Source organism: Zootoca vivipara, chromosome 7, assembly GCF_963506605.1.
Source record: "Zootoca vivipara chromosome 7, rZooViv1.1, whole genome shotgun sequence".
In the NCBI taxonomy this organism is placed as follows: Eukaryota; Metazoa; Chordata; class Lepidosauria; order Squamata; family Lacertidae; genus Zootoca; species Zootoca vivipara.
Genome location: NC_083282.1, coordinates 48591389 through 48617730, shown reverse-complemented (window position 1 = coordinate 48617730; position 26342 = coordinate 48591389). Strand labels below are relative to the sequence as shown.

The window sequence follows — 26342 nt, the reverse complement described above, 5'->3', positions numbered from 1 at the left end:
GCTTGGCTGGGGGTATAGTTGCCCCCGGCACCAGGTTGATCTGGCAGTCAAAAGGCCTGTGTGGGGGTAGGTGGTCGGACTCCGCTTCGCTGAAGACCTCCTGCAAGTCCCAGTACGGCTTGGGTATCGCCTCACCCCCTTTGACGTGCATGGTGGCCACCGTGGCTATCGGAGGCCCCTCCCCTGGTTGGTGCTGCATGCAATGTTCCAGGCAAAAGTCCGATCCAAAAGTGATGCATCTCTGGTGCCAACTGATGGAGGGGTCATGGCGCGCCAGCCAGCTCATGCCCAAGACGATGGGGGGGTCTGAGATGGTTGTGACGTTGAATGCCAGTGTCTCTGAGTGCCTTCCCACCGTCATTCTCATGGGGGGGGTTGATGAGTGATGGCCCCTCCCAGCAGCTCTCTGCCGTCAATGGTTGCCACGTGCAGGGGAAAATCCAGCTGCAGAAGCTGGATCTGGTGCTCTTCTGCAAAGTTTCTCGAGAAGAAGTTGGCTGAGGCACCACTGTCAATTAGGGCGAGGACCGTCAGGGGATAGCCATTTGGGAGCGTGAGCGTCACTTCTAGAACCACTCCTGCTCTGGGAGGGGTGGGCTGGCTCTGCTCCTCTCTGTGCGGGTGGGTGAGCTGGGGCTGTTGTCTGCGGACTGTGCCTGGCTGCTGCCCCTTGTCTCCTGCAGCCAGGCTTTCCCGTTTCCCTGCTGTGGTGCTGCGTCAGTGGGGGAGGGCACAACCGTTCCCGCCTTTCCTTGCCACTCCCTGCGATGTGGGCAGTCTCTGACGAGATGCTGGGGGGAGTTGCAGAGAAAGCAATTCCCACCCCTTCCCTCCTTGCGTCTTGGCGCCGCTGGGGTTTGAAAAGCCCGCGCGCGCTATCAATCTGCATGGGTTCCTGGTCCTGACTGGCCCCAGGCGTGGCTTGAAAGGGTTGTTGGGGGAGTGGCTTCTCCTGCGACCGTGGGAACCAAGCCCGCTTTGCGCGCGTTGCTTGCTTGTCGCTCCACCGGGATTCCTGTCTCACCCCCACCGCCAGAGCCGCTTTGCTCAGCTGATCCATATTACTGGGCTTTGGACCTCTCGAGAGCTCATCCTTCACCTCCTCATGCAACCCCAAGTAGAACGCCGCTTGCATTGGGGGTGACTCTAGTTCCCACCCCAATCTGTGCACCAGCATGGTGAATTTCGCCCAATACGCGCGAACTGTCATATTTCCTTGGCGTAAATTATGAAGTTCCTCCTTAGTCTGGTCCATATGACTATCGGACGAATACATCGTTTTCAAACCTTCTAGAAATAGTTTGACATTCTTCATGCAAGGATTCTTTGTTGCGATTAACGGTCTTAGCCACTCCCTGGCTGCCCCGGTAAGGTGCTCCACAATAAACGCTACCCTGTGCTCATCATCAGGGAACTCATCGTGGTGCAGCTCAAGAGCATACACAATCTCAGTCTCAAAGCCCTGATATTCCCTCGGGTCTCCATTGAACTTGCTTACTAGTGTCCCGGCTCTCCTTCCTGGCAGCACTTGGACTTGGGGTGCCCCTCCCGCCTTGTTTTTCTCTGCATCCAGCTTGTTTTGGAGGTCTACCGCCACCGCCCTTAATTCCTGCTCTCTTTCCTGTAGCGCTCTCACCTGTTCCGCAAGTTGTAGCCGGTCGTCCTGGACCTTCTTAGTCTCTTCTTTAGCTGTCTTCAATTCCCCCTGCGCCTGCAGCCACAGCTGCTGCAGTTCTTGCTGGGCTTGCTCCGCGATCTGCCGCCATCTCTCCGCCTCTGACACGCTCATCCCGGCAACTCCAAAGTAGCCCAAAAAGGATTAGGAGGTTGCTGTCACAGTGGCCGGAGTGGACTACTTCAGAGTAACGACGCTACGCAGCTCTGCATTTTATTCTTTTATTGGTGCTGCGTATTTACAGTGCTGAAGTCATTGCTATTTACACGGAGTGATGTGGTCAGTCGGTTTCAGAACCTCCTAATGGCTTTTGGCGCGTCTTTCTCCAACACAAAAGCTTTGGCAGACCCATCCTCTTTCCCCTCCTCTTTCTGCGTAATTCCGGAGTTGGGGGGATGGGTCTCCCCCCCTTATTCGCCCCTTCCTGTCCCACCTGGGACCCTGGCTCCTCTACCTTGCCTGAGCCTCGGACACGACTTCCTGCTTCCCCACTGGAATCGGAACTCTCTCTGCTTTCCCCTGTGCTCGGGGATTGGCTTGAACTCAGGAGGGGAGGGACTTCGCGATATCCCCTGTCCCTCACACTGGGAATGATAAGAACTGACTATATGAAGAGCCACAGCTCCACCATCCCTGCTTTACAGCATGGGGTATTAACAGACATAGTAAGCACAGGAACAGATCAATATTGATTATTCCTATTAACTTCATAAAAGCAGAATTGAAACCAGTACTGCAGGACAAGTGAACTTGTCCTCGACAAACTCAGAAAGTAAGATGATTGTTTCCTTTAGTCAAAACACCTAAGAGAAAACCTAGCTTCAAAACAAGATATTTCAAACAAATTAGCAAACATAAGCATTATGGATCTCCCAAATGGGTCTGTGAATTTCCAGAAATGCCTCAATTCCATCTCACTGAAAAGTTTCAGCTACTTTCCTAACAGATTCCTCACTTCAATTACAGCCAATCTAGAATCCATCAATCCCCATGACGCCATGCAGAAAGTGAGTACTGACCCTCTGAGAGCACACTAGTGATGTAGATGCCTCGCAAGGAGGTCACATTGGTGAAGTCCGTCTCTCCCCCTGTGGTGGTATAGAGATGCCTTTCTAGGGACTTCGAATATATGATGCCTTGGTCGTCAGAGGTGTAAATTGTGCCATACCCAGTATCTGCAAGAAAAACAACAGGTTGAAGGGGGTGGGGGTCTTCCAAAGAGTCCCTAAGGAACGGGGCTCTCACCTCAGTAATATCAACATCACCGTTAATTTGAGATTACCAGGCCTAGAAAGCTGGTAGACCTATGCTTATGTCAATTTCAAAGCTGCCTACCCTGTTTCTCATATTTTAAGACATACCCATAAAATAAGCCATAGCAGGATTTTTAAGCATTCAAGGAATATAAGCCATACCCCGAAAATAAGACATAGTGATAGGCGCAGCGGCAATGCCGGCCACGGCAGGAGGAGGAGGAAAAAAATAAGACATCCCTTGAAAATAAGCCATAGTGTGTTTTTTTGAGGAAAAAATAAATATAAGACATGTCTTATAATATGAGAAACACGGTAAAACTATTACAATAAACTGGATTGGGAACTAAATGAGGACCATATGAAACAAATGAATAGGGCCACAGGGTTCTTCACACAACAAAAGTGAGAACAGCAGGATCTCAAGTGTGTGAACGCAACTACAACTAAGGGATGATCCAAGGATTTTCTGGCAGTCTCTTCACCAAGGATATGATTCAAATGCTTTACCATTATGAGCGCATATATGTTATTTCAAGAATTAACCTTAGGTGCCTATATGCTATACTGTTCATCTTCACATTTTAAGAGCTGATTCTCTTCATGAACCAAATGAAGTTTTGCAACCCACATCAAATGCCTGCTGAAATTCAGATCTTTTTAAGATTTATAAGTACACACCACACCCAACTCCCTTCTCTCACCTCCAGGCTCATCTACATGCATGAACACCATGTCATCATTAGCTGCCAAGATAGAGTAAAACTGCTCTTGTCCAACTGAAGGGAGTTGTGCCATGTTCCAGGTTTCTCCATGATCCAGTGACACATGGATTCGCCTTGTATTGCCCTAGTGAAGGCAATGATAGTGTTGTTTAATTACTACCACATCCTAGATACTATTGGTGTTTATATAGGAGGTTATTCCATGACGGATACCAGAAATTCACACAACATAGTCTTGATAGTATATGAAATAAGTAATCCCCTGCAATAACTCCCTTATTTATTGACCTGATACAATATATGTAGGATGGGAGCTGTAGGGGCACTTCCTCACTGTGTTGATAAAGATCAGGCATCCCCAAACTGTGGTCCTCCAGATGTTTTGGCCTACAACTCCCATGACTCCTAGCTAGCAGGACCAGTGGTCAGGAAAGATTGGAATTGTATTCCAAAACATCTGGAGGCTCGAAGTTTGGGGATGCCTGATCAAGATAAACTGTTATCTTTATTAAGGAGTAAAAACACTGGGTGGAATTTAACATCAAGCTCTTCCAGTCATTCCATCTGTACAGGCATCCCAGGCTGCCATCCCTGGACTGTTTGGCGGTTTATCCTGACATCCCACCAAGCAAATTTTGGGGGCCACAGGGGGTGGAGGGAAAGAAGCTCCGTTGCGCAAGTAGAAGTTCTTGCACAGGGTTTCTGCTGACAGGGCTCATTACATGAATCTTGCCCAGAGTTTTAAATTGGAAAATCAGTGGTGCTAAACCTTGGCCTGGGTGCCTGATCAGTCATCCACTTCTGGCCACGTTTACAGCTGGAGGGTTGGCCAAGGATGAAAATGGCCCTCAGACTAGAAAAAGCCACTTGCATTAAAAATGAACTAATATACGTCAACATTCTTCAAACACTGGTTCCTTTGCTATCTATCATAGGGGGAAACCTCCCACTGTAAACTATCCTCCTGGGGCATATGGAAATAGAAAAGGAGAACAGTGAATTTCCTACCTTTTCTGTCATCACAGATGCAAAGAGGAAGCGTCCTCCAAGGCCAAAGGAGTAGATTTTGCTTCCTATAGTCTTGAATGTCTTCCCAAAGTCTTTGGTCCTTTTCAGCTCAAGTAACCCAAGATCAGCTTCTTGTGAAAGAGGAAGTATATGAACATTGCCCCGATTAGAGGGATAGAGAAGCCCTCTTCATGAAATACACACAGCAAAGAGACTTCATCCATTGAAGGGGTTGCAAGGCCACACCACTGCCCCTACCCCATGAGCCTGTAGTTCCCCATCCCTAACCCCCCCCCCAACAATGTCCCTGTAATGTCAATGAGCTTGGAAATCTGCAAAATAAAAGTCTAATTGCATAGGCTACTCTTTTGCAGGCATCCGTGGTCAAACATGTAGGGGGCAGGCCTTAGGGGCCGGACTCTGCAACTGCTTCAACATGGGGTGCCCTCTCCATGTGAGTAATGCATGAAAGGTGCTGTAGATCAAATGAAAAGAAAGCCTCAAAGACCTTATTCTCTAAATCAGGGCCATGCTAGGTCCATTTGAGGTGCTGGCTCTTCGGTTTAGCAAAACTCCAAGGATGGCTCATAACAACAACAACAACAACAACAACAACAACAACAACAACAACAACAACAACAACATAGCATCAAAATACAAAATAAAACTCAAAATAACCTAACATAAACCAAAATTCGAGCAACAACATCAGAAGAATCAGTAAAAATAACTGATTTGAGCAGTGTGAGAAGTGGGGTCCTTTACACACTTTGTTCCCAAGCTCTTTAAAAAGAGTGAGAACCAGCACTTGAAGCCATCTTCAGAAATGGACTGTCAGTAAGTGAGTTGTAAAACAACTAACATGCATCATTATTACTTGTTGTACTTGGGAATACTTACTACAAGAGCCATTCAGAAATGTGGTGAAGAAGATGGTCAGGCCAGAGCCCCTGGAAAAAGTCAAGGGGAAGGACACTGAGAGCTAAGTCCTGAGAGCAAAGAAGCTAGCTAACTTAGCAACTGGTAACAGAGAGCCATTTAACTGGAAAAGTCAGGGATGAAATCTGGGACCCCCTGTTCAGAAGGCAGGTTCTCTACTGCCAAGCTATTGGATCTACTCTCCAAACAGCCCTGGTACCCTGAAGGTGAAAATGATCAAAAGCTGGAAAATTTAACACACAGTATCAAGTTGCACCTTTATATAGAGCTCTTCCTGCATATGCAAAGTGTTCAAGTAGTGTAAATATCAGTGTATGCAGAAGGCATTACAGCAACTCCCCCCCCCCAAAAAGCATACAGTACAAACATGACCACAAGAAAGGCTATTAGGGACCAAGAGAATTTCATCCCAAAGAGAGTTATCTTTCTGTTTTTGCAAGCAACCAGCTCTAGTGTAATCAAGAGAACATTAAACTACTAACTCTCCCTGGGGAACATGTTTGTTTTTCAGCTGCTCACCATTTGGCCAGGCAAACATCTTTGTGTATTTCTTTCCATTTCTCACCAAAGGTCTTAGATACCCATAGGCTGCCCTGAAAACATTAAGAAAGGATTAGTCATCATCTGCTTAGCATTTTCAAGTCTGAGCTAAAAATATTCATTAAAAAATATTTTAGCCCAGATTTCCATTCAAAATGCTCAAGGTGGTTTACAATCCAACCAACATATTAAAAAATAAAATGTAAAATAATCAGTAAGGCAGAAAAAAGAGGCAGCAGAGAAAACCAGTCAGCTAACAGATCACAGAGAATAAGATTAGCAACTTAGTAGACCAATTTTTTTGCCAGAAATTACATCCTTGAACAGCAGTGGAACACCATCAGAGAAGGGACAAGATGTGACTCCCCCTGAGAGAGTAACTGAAGTGTTGGTGAGCCCACAAAGAAGGCTCAGTTGTGTACAGTCAAGTGTGTACAACTCAGATGTTGGTTAGACATGGAAGAGAACCTCCATAAAAGATTTTAAGGGCAGGAAAGCTCATATGGGAGAGGACAATCTTTTAAACATCCTAGTGTCAAATCATTTAGGACTTTAGAGTTCATTATCAACACTTTGAATTGGGGCCAGAAACACAAAAGAAGGCAATAACAGTCTGGACACAGTTTCTTGACCGGCTGAGGCTTCCGTACTTCAGTTCTGCCACTGAGTCAGACTGCATCTCTTAAAGAAGCTTGATTCACCTATATACAGAATCTCATAGTCATGTTAGAAAAGAACTTTATGCAGCCAATGCAATGAGTTTCATTTAAAATATACCCCACACTTTCATTATGTAACACAGCACTTAGGGCAAAGCAGTAAATATGACCATACAACTGCTGTATTGATGAGACAGAAACTATGATGCTGCCAATTATTACCACAAGGGGTCACTCAAGAGCCAAACCCTCCTGCCCACCCACCCAAACATACATTAAGAGCCTCTCCAGACTGGAGCTTTTTTGTGGGTGAATTCTGCAACCTGTCACTGATGCAATAACAGTGTGTTAGTGACGGACTGATACTGGGCCATCCATCATTCCACTTTATTAGTTGTTCTGCAATGCTTCCCCAGTGTTACGGCATTATTGCTGTTTGGAGCAGAACTCTTGCACTATAGTGCAATAAAAGCAAAACAAAAAATAAAGCAGAACATTTGTGGTATAAAAGGTTACAGGGATTTCAACAGGACATTATGGGATAAGCACTGGCTGAAAATGAAGCAGTAGGCTTTAAAGAAAAAAAGGGGGGAGAAAAGGGGGGAAATGAAACAGTATTCCCGCTCTAGAACTTTTTCAGGCTTAAACAGTATTGAAAGTGGGATCAGGTATAACAGCCCCAATACCACCATAAGACCAAATAATCATGAACACATAATAAAAAGGATGTCTGGAGGAGCCCTAAATGGTTTCTTGGAGCCTAGAATCAATGCCTAAATTACCAGTGAGTAAGTGAACCAACAGCTCTATTCTTCCCAAATCCTTACCTCAATACTGAGGGCCAACAGCAGATCAGAATTCTGAGGGTGATAAATTATTTGAGTTGAAGGATGGAAAGGAATATCTGTCAACTGGAAGTTCTTAGCAAAATCAGATGATCGAAATATTCTTCCGGTATGGTATGGTCTAGGTCTGTCCCCTGTCAGTATCACCTAGTCAGAAAAATAAAGATCAGTGTCCCTTCTCAACATATCTGTGCTTCTAGTTTATCACAAATAAAGAAGTCACCTGAAGCTATTTGAAACAGTGCAGTTTTGAAGTTGACAAAAACCAGAATAAAAATCCCAGCTGTGTGGGAGAACTGAAATCCTCACTAACCCTTAGTGTTTCTTGTGCTTATGTTCCTTGTGCAAGTCTGCTGTGCAAATTAATGCAAAGGGCCTGCTTCACTAGGATATGAGTGCTTAGCTGAACTCCATTAATTTTTTTAAGACAATCTAAAAGGATGTAACATCTTTTCTCACATCCATCTGGAAGTCACGTGGGAATAAACCATACCCATAAAGACCATAGGAAACAGTGATGACCTGAATAAAACCAATAATGTTGGTGTAAACATTACTTCTTGGCAGCAAACTAACGAATCCAGAAAAAGTAGTAGAAACCCTATAAACCACCACCACCACTCATTTGACTATTAGAAATATGTCCTATGCAACCTGCTTTAGGATCAAACTTTGTACAGTGCACTACATAATGTTCTGCCAAGGAAACTGAGCTGCTCTGAGGACGGGACTTTGTGAAAATCACACAACCATGTCTAGAACACTGTGTGATTGCGTGGGTACTGCAACAGTTTGATTTAATCTACAATCTGGTAATCTGGAAAAAGCAGGTAATGGCTCCAACATACAACCAGGAACCATCAAGCAGGATGCGATTTCTCAAGGTCATATAGCAAGTCAGTGGAGAGTAGGGTAGATAGGTAGGTAAGTAGAGAATTTGTGGCAGAAATCTGTATTCCAGAGATATAATATGATATGGACAACTAGGGTATATTGCGCAATACTGTAAACTTGTTAAGCAGCTGGAGAAATAGGAACAACGCCCACATCCTACCTTCCCTGAATTTTCTGGTCCAATGGCCATTCCAAATTCTGTCCGGATGAAAGTGTTGTTAATGAGATCCGTAATGTCTACAAAAGTTTTCCCATAGTCTTCACTACGGTGCAAACAGAAACAAAAACAGACATTGTAAGTATAAAAGCTCCTCAGTACAGGATAGTTTTGCAGATGCAGCCATTTGTTTTTGGAGGCTTCTTAAAGCAACAGAGCACACCAAAAAAAATGACAGATCCTGAAGCTGAGGCTCCAATACTTTGGCCACCTCATGAGAAGAGAAGACTCCCTGGAAAAGACCCTTTTGTTGGGAAAGATGGAGGGCACTAGGAGAAGGGGACGACAGAGGACGAGATGGTTGGACAGTGTTCTCAAAGCTACAAACATGAGTTTGACCAAACTGCGGGAGGCAGTGGAAGACAGGAGTGCCTGGCTTGCTATGGTCCATGGGGTCACGAAGAGTCGGACAAGACTAAACGACTAAACAACAACAACAAATTACTTTCCCTATTCACTTTATATTGAATGTTTTAATACAACTCCTCAAAATGGAAACCTGCACTTCCTCTTTGAACTTTGGTTTGTAGAGCCTCTTGCCAGGGCTAACTGCCCATGCTTACAGCTCTCTGGCAACTTTTAAGAGAGTTAAACAGGAACACGTCTGAGGTAGTGACGTAAAGCACTTCCAACTTCAAAGCCAGGGAATCAATGGAGGTGCTAGTGGTGATCGTTTATTAAAGGGAAGCCCCTCAGCAGAGAAAGTTGCTTGTTTATCGACAGCCAGTTACTAAAGATCCACAAAAGAGCATTCAGTCTAAAAGGAGGAAACACTAGTGAAAGTAATCATGTTCTGGGAAACACCCAAGAGGGCAGGATGGACTTCGCCTGGCATCTACAAGAAAACAAAGGCAGGGCCAGGTAAATATTCCAAGGGAGGGACTTTTTCAGTGTGAAGCTCCTATATAGTAGCCGTAATGTACAAACTAACCCTGCGAGTTCCACATGTAACCAGCCAAGACTCCCATAAGAAATCTTGGCCTCTTGCAAGACTAACTCTACCCAGCCATGTTATCCCTACACTTTCAGAAGCTTCGAGAGAGACCTGTACATGGCAAAGAGTGCCTAAACATTTTCTAAACTAATAACAAAGGCTGAGAACTGGGTTTGCTCTAGCGCAGGTATCCCCAAACTTCAGCCTTCCAGATGTTTTGGAATACAATTCCCATCTTCCCCGACCACTGGTCCTGTAAGCTAGGGATCATGGGAGTTTATATTTTAAATTTGTCACACTTTGCATATGTGAGCCATTCTTAAGCAGGGTCACTTGTAAGCCTATTCCAGCTGTTGAAATGGGCAGCAAAATTTGGGGAGTACCTGAACTTCTCAGCTGCGCCTGGGGAAAGGGGTGGCACCACTCTTAGCAGATGCTACTCCTAGCCAAAGGGAATTGCTCTTAAGACTTGCTATCTGTGGTGCAACTGATTTTCTCCAGCCGCTGAAAAAGAGAAGATCAGCCACACCAAAGAAACAAGGAAGGAAAGATCTGTCTGGCTTCTGTCTGGCAAGGAACCACACCTAAAGAAAGTGCAGTTTGTATTGTAGTTCACACAAGCTCTATCCCAACAGGAAGCATGGGGAAAGATAAGAGAGGTGAGCTCTTCAAACTCTCTCAAGCTTCTTGACACCAGTAGCAGCAGTCAGTAAGGAGCTTACTCCTGTAGGATTTCCAACAGGCAGGCAGAAGGGGGATGGCTTACTTACAGTCCCTTAAGGGAAGCTAGATACTGTAATAAAGTAGCATATCCATTGTTTAAAAGGCAGAGATAACTGCTTCTGACACAGAATACACCACTTAGTACTGTATATGACTTATTGTTAAACCAGCAAATCCCTCAGTTGATTGCTGCTGGGCTTTTGGTCAGCTTTTGCCTCTTTACATGTCAGAAAGTTGGACTCTCCCAAGACAGGATAGACCTTAGGATGCAGCACTGCCCACTTATTCAACCTGCTGTTCATCACTGGCTTTGTAAAGAGGGCGATCTGTCACTAGTTTAGAAGCCCTGTACCTAACCACTGTACAAAGGCAATGTGAGGCTGCTCACAAATCCTCATATATAGGAATCGGCAGCAAGCTCTTGGCTTCATTACAATGTGCATTTCAGTTCATAGACATTCACCACACAATGCTCTCACCTTCTGTAGAGCTTAGACTGCCCGAAACTCATGATTACCAGAGGTATCTGAAATGTAGTTAACACAAGAATAACCTGGAAAGAGAGAAACCTGTTAGCAACAATAGTCTGAGAACAACAGCCAGCATGCACAACCCATCATGCCCCAAGAAGGACAAATTCACATATTTGGGGGTACATGGCTGAGCTAACACAAGTTTATGTTTTTTACTGGGTTTATTTTGGCATGTTGAGTTGCTGTCATGCATATTCCATCACAAGTACAAATCAGAACACATTTAAAAAAATGTTTCAGAAACATTATAAAGTTGTGTGGAAGAATTTATAGAGGTCAACTGAATACACCAACATTCACTAGAATTCATTTTGCATTTATTTTTTTAAATGCTATGTCTTATCTTTGCAACTTCTTTTATTCTGTTTGATGACATTTTAGAAAAGCTACTTCTTAACACAGTCACCTGTGCTTTGACATCCCAGCTTGAAGTGTCAAGGTGCTTTTTCCCCCAAGAGAGAAAAACTCGCTTAATCCCTGGCACACGTAATTGGTCTGACACAGGTTTCTTAGTTAATAGCTAATCTCTCTGACTACAGAACAATATAAAATAAAAGCTGTTACTGTAGCCCAAAATTGTACCATAATCCCTTTGTATATCAGCAGCCTGGTAAACCTGGTAAGTTAGGGCACATCGTATTGCATTTTGGAATTATCACACATTGTCATAAAATTGGATTCAGATATTAGTTCTATTAGGCTTCCTTCTACCTCAACTGACACCTGGTATCAGTCATGCAACAGGATGCAGCAAAGGGAAAAATGGGAAGCAGAAACCAACAATATCTATATAGTGCAATTCTTCAGTGTGCCTGGAACTTGGCTGTATGTTGCCCCACTCAAAAAACATTGGTTGTTGCTTACACTTTCAAAGAGAGATGCATTTCTTTGTGCCGGATGTGAAGAAAGAGGCGGAGAGTACTTCCTCCTCCTCGGCAAGACTTCAGTATTGAAGCAATTCTCACCTCAAGTCTGGGTGGGCAGTTATCGACACTTCTTACCACAGGGGTGTCAAACTCAAATTCATCGGGGGCCGCATCAGCAGTTTGGTCACCCTCAAAGGGCCGGTTGTGTCTGTAGGACTATGTGTCCACTCTTTATTATCATAAATTATTGTCACTGCATTCAATTATTACTGTTTTTTGTAATAATGTAAGCTCATTCCCGCCCCCACGCAGATCACATTCTTGCGTTGTGGCGCGTGTGTGGGGGAGGGGATGTAAACGAGGGAAATTTGAACAAAAGGTGGGGATTGACGGCTTCCGGGGGGGGGGCTCAACTAAACCTTTGGCAGGAAGGAGAAAGCCACTGCTGGGATTAAAAACCTGCAGATGGAAAGAGGGCTTCCCTCTCCCGCCCTGCGCACACCCAAACCCCGCTAGGCAGGATGCCACACGCTGCAACCCACCCCATGCTTTGGAGAGGGGCAGGAACATGCGGTGCAGCGCCAACTCCCTGCTTTGCTTTTGCATCCTCCCTCCTCAGCGCCAGAGTCCCTTCCCCTCGCGCTGAGGGAGGGCAGCGGATTTCCCGAGGAGGAAGGCAGCGGCAGCCCCAGCGGACGTGCATCTTCGCCTCAGAGCTGCTCTTCCCCCCACCCGCGCTGTTGTCGTCTTCGCCGCCGCCTCTCCCTACCGGGACTGCAGGCAGAGGAGGCTTGAAACCCCCCCCCAAAAAAAAATTCCCCTCCCACCTACTCAAACCGCGAGGCGACTCCATCTGGAGCCCTACATCACGAGGGGCTGAGAGGAGGAGGAGGCGGCAGAGCGGGAAGAGCAGGAACCCGTGCCGTCGCCGTCGCCTCCCTCCCGGCCGCCCCCCAGGGAGCAGCTCCGCCGGAACTGAGAAGCCAAAGGGCGGCTCGGGGGTGGGGGGCAGAGCAAAAGCCAGGCACCCTCCCGAGTGTCTATGAGGAGAAAACGGGGGAAGAGGGAAGAGAAACCCGGCTCCATCAAGAGAGCGGCTGTTGCGCTTCGCCTACTTCCCCCTCAGGCTCACTCCGCGTCCCTTTCGCCCGCTCGCTCGCCCACCTCCCGGATGCAGCCAAGGAGAGGAAGGGAAGCGGGGGGCGGCGGCTCCCCAGTGCTGCCTCACTCACTCTCGGAGACAACAGCAAAGCCCGCCAAAAAAAAATCCAGCGCTGCTCCGTCCCGGCACCAACTTTGCCGGCGGCGCCTGTAGGGCTTTCCTACCTCCTCGGCGGGCTTCCTCCTCCTCCTCCTCCTCCTGCATCTCACTTCCCCATCTGGCCGCTGTGCCACCGCCTCCCTCAGCCTCATTCGAAATTGAAATCCCCTGGCCAAGGCCGTCAGCGTGGCTCCAGCGCCCCGGCCTCCGCCTGCAGCCCCGCCCCCGGTTTTGACCCTCGGCCAATCGCAGGCTCCATAACTACTGTCAGTGGCTAGTGTCGGCGGCGGCTATGCGGGCCACATGATGAGGTCTGGCGGGCCGGATTAGGCCCCCGGGCCTTGTGTTTGACACCCATGTCTTACCAAATCCAGAATGAGTCACGCAATATACACAACACCTACACTGTGTCCCTTCTTCCTTGCAACACCTACATCTGAAGAGGATCATTATTCATGACCCATCAAACAGGAACAACCCTACTTTTCCATGTGGGAAGATTAAAGCAAAACTATCCATTACAGTCATACCTCATGATGCATCCGCTGCATGTTGCATCTTTTGGCTGCGCTTTGGCTGTGCCAAACCAGGAAGTCCCGGAATGGGTTACTTCCGGGTTTGGTGCGTCCGTAACCTGTGCACATGCTCAGAAGCGCTAAATCGCTCTTTGCACATGCACAGAAGCGCCGCATTGTGTCACGCGCATGCGCAGATGCAGCCTTTTCATGTTGCAAATGGGCCTCCGGAACGGATCCCATTCGCAACAAGAGGTACCACTGTATTGAGAGTACTGAGTCATGCACTCGGAGGAATTATTATTTCACTTGTTGTGTTTTTGTTCCTTTAATATTTAAATTAATATTTAAAAATCTGTTCAACCTATCTGTATTACTTACCCCAGTGCTGTCACCAATCCAGGATAGGGTCACTGAGCCACTGAGATCATTGAAGACACGCTGTAAAGGCAATTAGAAATATAATTCAGTCCTCTAGTCTTCCATCCAGTGCCAGAAAGGAAACAGTCTCTCCCAATTTCCCCTTCACTCTAATCATGGTAACAAGCCGTTCCTAGACACAAGTTTGGGATCTGTATAATCACATTACCTCATATGTGCCCTATTTGAAAAATAATAGCTACTGAGCTTTGGGGAACACATCATACAACCCAAAAGCTGATCCAACAGCATCTCTGTATTACTATGGCTTAGATTTAATTTCTTATGCAAGGGTTTGAGTGGATGGAAATGACCCAGAATAAGCTCTCCTAGATGTGTCTTGTTGGCATTTAATATATTGCCATATGGATCTTCAGTCCTTTTACTCAGGATATCACTGGATTTTTTTTCTAACTCCATAGAACTGGGGAAGAGAGTTCATGCAGGGACTCCTCCCACAATCCTGTTCATAATAAAATCCCTCAAGCCGACATGTCAAGCAATAAGGAAGAGGTGCAGAATACAGTACATATATACTTTTGGTCTCTGTAACCCAGGCATCCCCAAACTGCAGCCCTACAACTCCCATGATCCCTAGCTAATAGGACCAGTGGTCAGGGAAGATGGGAATTGTAGTCCAAAACATCTGGAGGGCTGAAGTTTGGGGATGCCTGCTGTAACCCATGAAGGTGTAGCTATCAGTATAGGAGAGAAACTGGAAGCAGCACTAGCCTCATGGTTTTGTAGAGACTTCCTCTAACCATTCCACGTAGCACACGAAAACTCATACCAATGACAAACTTAGTTGGTCTCTAAGGTGCTACTGAAAGGAATTTTTTTATTTTGTTTCAACCATGGCAGACCAACGCGGCTACCTACCTGTAACTATGTTACCACCAGTAGCTTTTGATCACTTTGGTTACTCTTCTATTATTATTATTAATTATTATTATTATTATTATTATTATTATTTTATTTATTAAATTTCTGTACTGCCCTTTATCACACGGTGGTTTACATATATAAAACACATAATGGCTCATTGTCCTAAAAGCAAAACAAGCTGCACACTTGTTACTTCCAACGTATCTGTTACAAGTTTACTGTCCTTTCAGTGTACTCAAGGTGCCTAGCATGATTATTTATTCTACACTATCTGTATGTTATTGCTAAACCAGAAGCCTGAGTTCAGAGTCACACCACACCGAAGAGTCTTGACAGTTGCTGGACAAGACCCTGGGGCCATTTAAAAGCTTTAACACCCTTCTTCCATCTCGCAGTTCTGTTGGACACCTAGAGCCTCCAGCAAATCATAAATATCCATGTGGTGGAAGGGCATTAATTAGGCATAAGTTACCCTAGAATAGAATGTCTTTTCTTTTCACAAATGTATTATGCTTTAACTTTGCAAAATCTTGACTTTGCTTAAATGTAGGTGAACAACACATTTAAATTAAGGCTTCCTTCACAGCAATTGAAAAATTACTCCAGTTTAAAATAACAACAACAATGGAGAATAGATGAAAGATTCAACAGAACTTACTAATGAAGCACCTGTGACACACGGACAAAAGCAAACAGCATTATTCTGTCATGATGTAGCCAAGGCTCAAGCCACATGGTATGCCAAGTTCAGATTCTTCCCTCTATGGTTTGTTTGCTTTTAACTAAAGGAGCCTGCCAGTCTGAGCACATGAAAGGTGTGCTGCTTAACACTCCCCACTCTTGTCCTTTTTTAGTTTGAAATAATCTCTCCTGAACTACTTTTTTCAGTCAGAGGACAAAAAGGGAAATAGTCCCCATAGTTTCCCTTCCCCACTCCTCTGGGTGGAAAAGCAGCTTGGAGTGGGCAATTTTGAGCTGAACAGTGGTTAGGCATCTCACTTTTATACTCAGATGCAGCCTTATATATGTATATATAAAACACCACTAGACAAAGATAAAAGAAATCACAGAACTGCATTTACATTTTTAAACTGCTTTTTAATTGTGTTTTTTAAAAACTATTTTTATGTGTTGGGGGGTTATTTGGCTGTTTCTGTTTATATTTTGATTGTGTATTTTGTGTTTTTATATCGTAATTTTATTTTGTGAACCACCCTGAGACCTGCAGGTATACAGCAGTATATAAATTTAATTAATAATAATGTAACATGTACTTCAAGCCCAAGTTCCTATACAATTGACATCCATTGAAACCTGTGCCAACACCTGCTTAATGGGGTCTCAATCACAATTAATCTTGCACTGTAAGGTTCTTACTATAGCACAGAAGAAGCTATTATGGTTGCAAAGACTTGCACCAACCACAATGTGTGTCAAACGTTAACACAGAAAGCAATACAGTGCAAAATAGACCTTCATAGATGGCCTCACCTTAGAATTTTAAAGGTCACCTCAAATTAAGTTCAAAGTTTCCTCCAGTACTGTGAATGCCACAGTGCTTTGTTCACAGCTCAGCAAGTACCTGGGACCCAAAATGTTCAGGGCCATTCCATTTCAAGTGATCCAACTTTTTTACCTCATTTCATCCAATTTTCTTAATATTTTGTACACTTGTTGAATGATCAAAACTAAGTTTAAATCTAAAATTTTAATTTTTTTTATCTCATCCCGTTTTTTAGTTATGAGGGTTTGAAATTTCAAAAAATGTGACAAAAAACCTTAACAGCTCAGCCCAAGACTGAGAGACGCCAAAACTAAAAACACCAATCTCTTCAGAACTTCATGAACTTTGATATGTCGCATGATGGACTTACTCTAAATTTTAAATTTAAGTTACAAAATTTTATTTTTAAGGGATTAAAAAAATTAATATGATTACAATTTTTCAATAATCTGTATTTGATTATGTAATATTTCTAAGAGCTACCTGCACAATTTCATCTTGGGATATCAAAAGGATCACATTAAAAAAATATTTTGTACATACATGTCTGCCTTATTGGGTTCTATTTAAGATAAATGGGTCTTCTTGGAGTAAAATATAACAGAATATCAATATAATATCAGCTGCTTCAGACATTTCTTTAGAAGGTTATTCAGTTACAAGGGGTCTGAAAAGCTAGCCAGGCTGCAGACACTGCTGTAAACTAGAAAATAGAAGGCTGGCCAACTGAGCCCTGCCTCACCAACAGTATCACTAGGCGCATATAACTAGAGCTAACCTTAAAAATCTTCCAATATAAATGCAGATCTGTGAAAACAGCCAAAAATGTATCATGAAAAAATATGTGTGCTAGAAATGCTGCTTTTCCAGATCACACTGATTAGAAAGCAAACAAGATGAACTATCGTGCTCAAGAATCCAGTTGCAATTGTTGGTTCCCAGGGGAAAAGAGAAAGGACAGTAACTACTGCAGACCACAGTGTGTTTTCAAAAATGCTTTCCCTAGGGTCACACGCTCAAGTTTTACACCAGTAAAACAGGGAGTCAAGTAATAGCTTGCCGTGCAACCTGTTATATATTGAGATATCTGAAATATTCTGAACTTCAGGAACAGCATTAGTTTTGAATTTAATAGCAGCTGCTAAGTTATCCATCACTATGAACTGGAAAGATCCTAATCCTTCAGTATTGAGAGAATTCTGTTTAAAGACTTGGAACAGTGGCAATGGATAAACTGGTGGAGTATATTGGCTGTGTGATGGCCAGCAACATTGAGACTTTTCAAAAAAAACCCTGCACCACTACTTTCATGAGCAATTATTTTAATATAAGAATTGACATCTACAAGGTTTGTGCTGTTTATTCTTTTCTGTACCAAATCAAAGGCCAGTGGGAAGATACTAGAATATTTTCTAAATGGTATTTTACAACTTAGATATTAATATGCATATTGGAGAAGTACAACGTGAGGCAGTACCTCAGCTTATAGAATTGTTGCAGTGTTTTATTTCAAAGAGAAGCGACAACTGGGTATGAGGTTTAACCATACACTTCCCCTTTATGACAAGGACAAAGGAACAACTTCACTTGGATGCATGTCCCTGGAGATCCAATATTAACCCCCCTTTTTCTGCAGACAAACTGGGATGCTGGAGAGATAATGATCATTTTCAACCATAATGGAAAACCATAGAACAAACAAACAAGCCTTGAATTTCTCTTGTGGTTTGTGTGGAAACAAACTAACAGTCCTGATTCACATGTAGCACTAAGCCGATCCCATGATCCACATGTAACACAAAGTTTCTTTCTTTCTGGGTTGGTAAAGAAAGGAGGAGGGACGAGGGTGTGTCACTTAAGCAACGTGTACCAGCACGTTGCTCGTTCATAGTAAGTCCTAGTTTGTTTCAGACTACGGCTTACCACAATATGCAAAGTGTCAGTTTACAAAGCATTTGTTTTCTACTTTGGTCAGACAGTAGCAATGTTATTTGCTATCTTTGAACTTTGGGTCCAAAAAACCCATTATATTTATTTGTGGTGGAAGCCAACTATCTCAAATTCAGAGTAGACCCATTGAAATCAATGGACCTAAGTTAGCCGTGAGTAATGATTTCAATGGATCTACTATGAGCATGACTTAAGTTGGGTTCAACCCTTAATTTCTTTCCTACCCTTTCTCCCAAAGGAGATTTGCAGCTTATTCTCTCTCTGAAGGAAATAAATCTTTGGAAATAACCTGTAATTCCAAACCACTTATTTCCAAATTATTTCAACCAGCATCTCTTTCAGAATGTTGTTTTCAACACTAGTCCCATTTCTGGCCTGATGGTGGAGCAGCAGAGAAAATCATTCCTCCCTTGTTTTCCACCAAGTCTTCATATCTCTAGGTCAAACAGCGATTCAGCCATCACTTTCTCCACACAGTGAGGTAGAAGAGGCACAAACAAGTTTCAGCAAGGCTGGAAACTTCCCCAAACATAACATGTGAATCAGAGTCAGCTTGTTTGGCCAGGGCCAGATATGTGCCAGACATCCTTGCAGATTACTGAAATTATTTTACTTTCAAGGTCCAGAGCAACTGCACGAACAGTGCTAAAAGAAAGAGGTAAGCAAAGAAACTGTATCAGCTATGAAAGCAGAACTGAGTGAGAAACTGATCATTAGATGCTAGGGGGTTAAATTACCCTTCTTAGCTATGGAAACATGGCTGTAATTAGTAACTAGTCTGAAGAAGGGAGAGGCTGCTAAAAACTATTTGTGTACAAACTGCTCCTTCAATAAAGACACAGAAGGGGCAATGTCAATGCACTTCGAGGATTCAAAACCATATCTGGTTCAGAGATATGTTTAGCGATGCTGAGAAATGTCAAACTACTGGGCGAGTTAAAATTAAGAATCAGCAGTACAAGCAAACTAGGAAAGAGCTTTTGGTGAAAGAAATGGAGCAAGAAAGAAGATGATAAAATGGATGTTTATTAATTGCACAATAAATTAGACACATTCGTAAGCAGCACTAGCAGTGTGTGTCTCCTGTGATGTCAGAAACAATACCCAGGTTACTCAACAATATTTTCACACTCAATGTCCATCACCAGTTTACAGTCCAAATAATCTGGGATCTTAGCCTTTGCTATAACGACTTGTTGCCTTCAGACAAACTGAGAATTGCTTGTCTATCAAAACATTCAAGTTAAACACTCGGAATGTAAAAGAGCTGTTTCTTTTCCTCCCATATTTTTTACTAATCTACCCTTCATAAATTCAAAAATTAAACACATCAATACAAGAAAACAGAGTTCTTGTATCATTTATTCAAAATATTTCTGCACTGCCCTTCAATCAAAATTTTCCAATAATAAATTAGGATGCTAATCTTTTACTTACAGGTAATCTATTACTTATAGGTAACAATGGCCATTTCCATATGACCTGTTTGTTGAGAATTTATCCTGATTTGTTTGCACAAAACTTGCACAGAGAGGTTATATAGTATCTGCACCTTATTGACCAACTAAGTTTTTATTTTGGTATGAGCTTTCGTGTGCATGCACACTTCTCATACCAAAGCTCATACCAAAGCTCATACCAAAATAAAAACTTAGTTGGTCTTTAAGGTGCTACTGAAGGAATTTTTTTTATTTTGCTTCGACTCAGACCAACACGGCTACCTACCTGTAACTGCACCTTATTGGATATTCATTCTAATTTGTTTGTGTGGAGGCTATATGGAATTCAGTATATAATGAGACTTCACCCTGATTTGTTTGTGCAGCAGTAATATGACTTCTCATTAATTGATCATTATCCTTTTTCTGTCACTCTCCGTATCAGAAAAAGTTCAGTTTTCTTTAAAGTGGGTTTGCTGTGCTAGAGCATTATGTGACTGAATCTCCCACAAAGTACAGTCTGGAGGCGACCAGTGACAAATTTTCATCACAAATCTGGAAAAACAAGCTCCTGCCAGACCTAATTACAGAGGGGCAACAGTGGATCAATCACATCTTAGAGCACTCAGTAACTTTCCTAGCAGATATTATCTGAACCTACAGGTATGTTATCAGGAGTGTTGTGCCATGAACAATTTTATGTTATGAACTGCCCTGAGATCTTCTGGTATAGGGCAGTATACAAATTTAATTAATTAATTAAATGGAAGGCAGATGCTTCTGTCAGTGCTGTTGGCAACATTCAAAAACAAATGAGGGGAGCTTCTGACCTAAGTTTGATATGCAAGAAATCAACTGGGCAGTTAAGGACATGTGAGGTCTCCCCAATTATATTTTCGATAGCTGTCTAATCCATATGTTCCCATACAAGATGAGTGTCAGCTGAGAGCACAGCACCTTTATTTTTTTTACAATTTGTATCCCAAAGAGCTTTCAGTTTAGTGGTATTGGCAATTCCAGATACTTAAGTGATCCAGGAGTCTCCAGTTCTAATAACAAATTCAGCAGACTTCTGCCCATGTTTTTCTGAAGGCCAGCAAGTTAAGACTGTTAGAAAATACATTAAGCACAATTCACATCTCACTGTCTGCCTCAAAGGCTATTTTCAATCAAGAGTTAGGGGAAACAAGTTCTTGTTAATACCCAAGGTCCAGATTTTGCTGTTGCCTCGCCACACTCATGAAAACACTCCACATAGAGGCAAAGTCATATAAAGCACTTGGGGACCTAATAAGATGGGTCTGTTAATGAAACTTGGGAAACAATTGAGCATAATAAAATTAACTTTAAGCACTAAAGCTAGTGAAAGGTTTACAGATGTTATACTGCTGGGAACTTGGTAACTCTATGTTAAAGAATGAATTAGAAATCTCACAGAAGGGAATAGGTTGCATTTATTCATGATATAGGAAAGTAGTTATTCTATTTATAATGAAGCCCACATTTTTTTTTATTATTTGATATATTTAATTTGGAGTAGAAGATGTCTTTAACTAACCCAGGCATCCCCAAACTGCGGCCCTCCAGATGTTTTGGCCTACAACTCCCATGATCCCTAGCTAACAGGACCAGTGGTTGGGGAAGATGGGAATTGTAGTCCAAAACATCTGGAGGGCCGAAGTTTGGTGATACCTGAACTAACCCCTATAAAGCATATAAATATAATAGAATATATTGGTAATAATTTATTATTAATCAAACTGGATTTTATTTTTAACTATTTCTTTTTCAGTTACTGATAAATAACTATGTGGAGTACATTGATGTGCAAATATGCACCTTAAATTTTATTAAAAGGTTAAAAGACATTCCACACAGGAACTAATTTTCCCTCAAAGATGATTCCCAACAGTACTGGCAGTTTTAATACTTTGTCCAGTCCACCACCAACTAACTTCCAACATATTACTTTGCTGTCAAGTTAAATAATCACTACCACTTTGAGAGTAATCAGCTCTCCATCACATAACCAAGAGACAGGCATGGAGTATGGAAATATGCATTTCTGTGGGTATACAGTAAGAAGAAAGGGAACAGTAAGCATCCCAATATTCAAATACTGAAAACAATCTCTATAATAGTGCCTTCCATTGTATGTATCCTATTATTGTAATTAAATGATGTATGATCATGGACGTAGCCAAAGGGGGGGGGATTATAGAGAAGCATTGAAAGTATTCAACAAACTGAGGTTCCATCGCCCTCCAAACCAAAGCCTGCCCCTAAAGCTTTAGGGGGCGATCTCCTAACAAAAGCTCAACAACGTTGGCTGCTCCACTGAAGAAGCCAAGAAGCACAAACAAACAGTGAGGGTAACTACACTATCTGGTTTTCCAATGAAGTTCTATCAACATTTTTTCTTGGAGGAATTTAAACAAAAGAGTGATTGGATCAGGGGAACTATGCTGGATGAAAAATGAGGTATTGAAACAACCCCATGTTTTCACCTACCGTAATAATCACACATCCAGGATCTGAATCTTTATCAGCAATGGAGCATGTTAAACCTCTGCATCTAGTATGAGTTTTCTGAAGACATACACCTTGGGGGTCAGACAGTAAGTAGCAATCAGTGATGTCACATTATGAAGTTTAATCAATTACTGCATCAATTCCATTGGATAAAGTGTGGCAGTATGAACGCAGGTGGCACTGTGGGTTAAACCACAGAGCCTAGGGCTTGCCAATCAGAAGGTCGGCGGTTCGAATCCCTGTGACAGGGTGAGCTCCCATTGCTCGGTCCCAGCTCCTGCCAACCTAGCAGTTCAAAAGCACGTCAAAGTGCAAGTCGATAAATAAGGTACCGCTACAGCGGGAAGGTAAACGGAGTTTCCATGTGCTGCTCTGGTTTGCCAGAAGCAGCTTAGTCATGCTGGCCACATGACCTGGAAGCTGTACGCTGGCTCCCTCGGCCAATAGAGCGAGATCAGCACCGCAACCCCAGAATCGGTCACGACTGGACCTAATGGTCAGGGGTTCCTTTACCTTTATGGAGGCAGTATAGTCTTGTTAATAGCACTGAATACCAATTGCTGGGTACGCCATTTGCTGAATACCATTTGCTGGAAACCACAGGAGGGGCAAGTGTTCTTGTGCTTGAATCCTGCTTGCGGGTTTCCTCACAGACATCTGGTTGACCATGATTTTATCTAATCCTTATCTAAAAGCCATTAAATGACTTGCTCAGTGCTAATTTGCCCAGGTTGTAGAACTGTGGGGAAATGGTCTTATTACAAGGTTGAACATTTTTAAGTTTAAAAAAAGACAGAACTGGAACATCTCAAATTAAATTGAATCTAAGTAAAACTTTGCTTTGTTGCTCTTACACTAATTCTGCCAGCTACTTCTCAATAATAAACCACCCTGAGACGTCCAGGTATAGGGCGGTATATAAACTCAATAAATAATAATAATTTTGAATACAGTGGGGAAATTGTTTGAATTCCACTGCATAAAGCCAATACTTTCATCTGGTTTTATAATATCATTGCCCTTCCTTAGCAATGCTAATTTATGAGGTTATATACTCTTGTGTTCCAACAACACAAGAGACGACTCTACACATGGGTATCACCAAATGGGCAGCATCGAAATCAGATTGATTATATTCTCTGCAGCCAAAGATGGAGAAGCTCTATACAGTCAGCAAAAACAAGACCTGGAGCTGACTGTAACTCAGATCATCAGCTTCTTATAGCAAAATTCCAGCTTAAACTGAAGAAAGTAGGAAAAACCACTGGGCCAGTAAGATACAATCTGAATCAAATCCCTTATGAATACACAGTGGAAGTGAGGAACAGGTTTAAGGATTTAGATTTGGTGGACAGAGTGCCTGAAGAACTATGGATGGAGGCTCGTAACATTATACAGGAGGCAGCAACGAAAACCATCCCAAGGAAAAGGAAATGCAAGAAAGCAAAATGGCTGTCCAACGAGGCCTTACAAATAGCGGAGGAGAGGAGGCAAGCAAAATGCAAGGGAGATAGGGAAAGATACAGGAAACTGAATGCAGATTTCCAAAAAGCAGCAAGGAGAGACAAGAGGGTCTTCTTAAATGAGCAATGCAAAGAAATAGAGGAAAACAATAGAATGGGGAAAACCAGAGATCTGTTCAAGAAAATTGGAGATATGAAAGGAACATTTCGTACAAAGATTACCATAATCAAGGACAAAAGTGGTAAGGACCTAACAGAAGCAGAAGACATCAAGAAGAGGTGGCAAGAATACACAGAGGAATTATACCAGAAAGATATGGAGGTCTCGTACACCCCAGGTAGTGTGGTTGCTGACCTTGAGCCAGACATCTTGGAGAGTGAAGTCAAATGGGCCTTAGAAAGCACTGCTAATAACAAGGCCAGTGGAAGTGATGATATTCCAGCTGAACTATTTAAAATTTTAAAAGATGATGCTGTTAAGGTGCTACACCCAATATGCCAGCAAGTTTGGAAAACTCAGCAATGGCCAGAGGATTGGAGAAGATCAGTCTACATCCCAATTCCAAAGAAGGGCAGTGCCAAAGAATGCTCCAACTACCGCACAATTGCGCTCATTTCACACGCTAGCAAGGTTATGCTCAAAATTCTACAAGGCAGGCTTAGGCAGTATGTGGACCGAGAACTCCCAGAAGTGCAAGCTGGATTTCGAAAGGGCAGAGGAACCAGAGACCAAATAGCAAACATGCGCTGGATTATGGAGAAAGCTAGAGAGTTCCAGAAAAAGTCTACTTCTGCTTCATTGACTATGCAAAAGCCTTTGACTGTGTCGACCACAGCAAACTATGGCAAGTTCTTAAAGAAATGGGAGTGCCTGATCACCTCATCTGTCTCCTGAGAAATCTCTATGTGGGACAAGAAGCTACAGTTAGAACTGGATATGGAACAACTGATTGGTTCAAAATTGGGAAAGGAGTACGACAAGGTTGTATATTGTCTCCCTGCTTATTTAACTTATATGCAGAATTCATCATGCGAAAGGCTGGACTAGATGAATCCCAAGCCGGAATTAAGATTGCCGGAAGAAATATCAACAACCTCAGATATGCAGATGACACAACCTTGATGGCAGAAAGCGGGGAGGAATTAAAGAACCTTTTAATGAGGGTGAAAGAGGAGAGCGCAAAATATGGTCTGAAGCTCAACATCAAAAAAACCAAGATCATGGCCACCGGTCCCATCACCTCCTGGCAAATAGAAGGGGAAGAAATGGAGGCAGTGAGAGATTTTACTTTCTTGGGCTCCTTGATCACTGCAGATGGTGACAGCAGTCACGAAATTAAAAGACGCCTGCTTCTTGGAAGAAAAGCAATGACAAACCTAGACAGCATCTTAAAAAGCAGAGACATCACCTTGCCGACAAAGGTCCGTATAGTTAAAGCTATGGTTTTCCCAGTAGTGATGTATGGAAGTGAGAGCTGGACCATAAAGAAGGCTGATCGCCGAAGAGTTGATGCTTTTGAATTATGGTGCTGGAGGAGACTCTTGAGAGTCCCATGGACTGCTAGAAGATCAAACCTATCCATTCTTAAGGAAATCAGCCCTGAGTGCTCCCTGGAAGGACAGATCCTGAAGCTGAGGCTCCAATACTTTGGCCACCTCATGAGAAGAGAAGAATCCTTGGAAAAGACCCTGATGTTGGGAAAGATTGAGGGCACTAGGAGAAGGGGACGACAGAGGACAAGATGGTTGGACAGTGTTCTCGAAGCTACGAACATGAGTTTGACCAAACTGCGGGAGGCAGTGGAAGACAGGAGTGCCTGGCGTGCTATGGTCCATGGGGTCACGAAGAGTCGGACACGACTAAACGACTAAACAACAACAACATACTCTGGGAATTAAACTGTATTTTAATCACATCACCCATTGTGGTACTTATAAGAACAGATAGTCTGCTGAACAGTGGGTGACAGCAGTAATACTAGTGTGCTCCATAATTATGAAAGATTCATTTCTATCCCACTGTAGACAGGACTAATGTCTCAGTTTCTCACATTTCCACATGAAGATCAATGATCAAGTGGTAATTCACAAGCGAAAACAACAGAACCAAAAATTAGAACAGAAGTCTTGCAATATTAACAAGTTCGAATACTAATTCAAATAAGATACTGCACTGAGAGGTACATTATAGGGGCTGAGAGACATAAATACTGCATCCAAATCACTACAACCACAGTGAAGGACCTATACAAGAGAGCCCAGCAAGTTTTTTTGTAAACCACTTTGAGGTTTACAATCAAACAGTATATAAATGTTGTGAAATAAGTCCAAAATAAAATAGTAATATCTTTAGAAGAGTAGCTTACAGAATGAAAGATCTACAACAAAACAAACATTTAAAGAATATTGTTTTCTTGGATTCTTTACACATACTGCTGATAACTCAGTTAACATTCAGTGAGAAAGGAAAATCACAACTTAGCACTTTATTTTGCCAATCACCACAACATTCACAAAGCAGGGCCATTAGCAGCTCAGCTTCACAATGTTTCAGGGACACTA

At 43.0% G+C, this 26342-nt stretch overlaps 1 protein-coding gene across 2 annotated transcripts in view; it reads right to left on the bottom strand.

Annotated features, from left to right (window-relative positions):
* SORT1 (sortilin 1) overlaps nt 1–26342 on the bottom strand; it is a 60189-nt gene that overhangs the window by 19113 nt on the left and 14734 nt on the right. Inside the window, exons 2-10 of one of the 2 annotated variants that reach the window (XM_035121786.2) lie at nt 13969–14028; nt 10892–10965; nt 8699–8801; nt 7627–7791; nt 6120–6193; nt 5562–5611; nt 4662–4792; nt 3633–3777; nt 2695–2850 (exon numbers count right to left, since the gene is read on the bottom strand). In XM_035121786.2, coding sequence (XP_034977677.2) covers nt 2695–2850; nt 3633–3777; nt 4662–4792; nt 5562–5611; nt 6120–6193; nt 7627–7791; nt 8699–8801; nt 10892–10965; nt 13969–14028 — 958 coding nt within the window. The remainder of the gene's footprint in view (nt 1–2694; nt 2851–3632; nt 3778–4661; nt 4793–5561; nt 5612–6119; nt 6194–7626; nt 7792–8698; nt 8802–10891; nt 10966–13968; nt 14029–26342) is intronic. The other variant, XM_035121787.2, reaches the window with a different exon arrangement.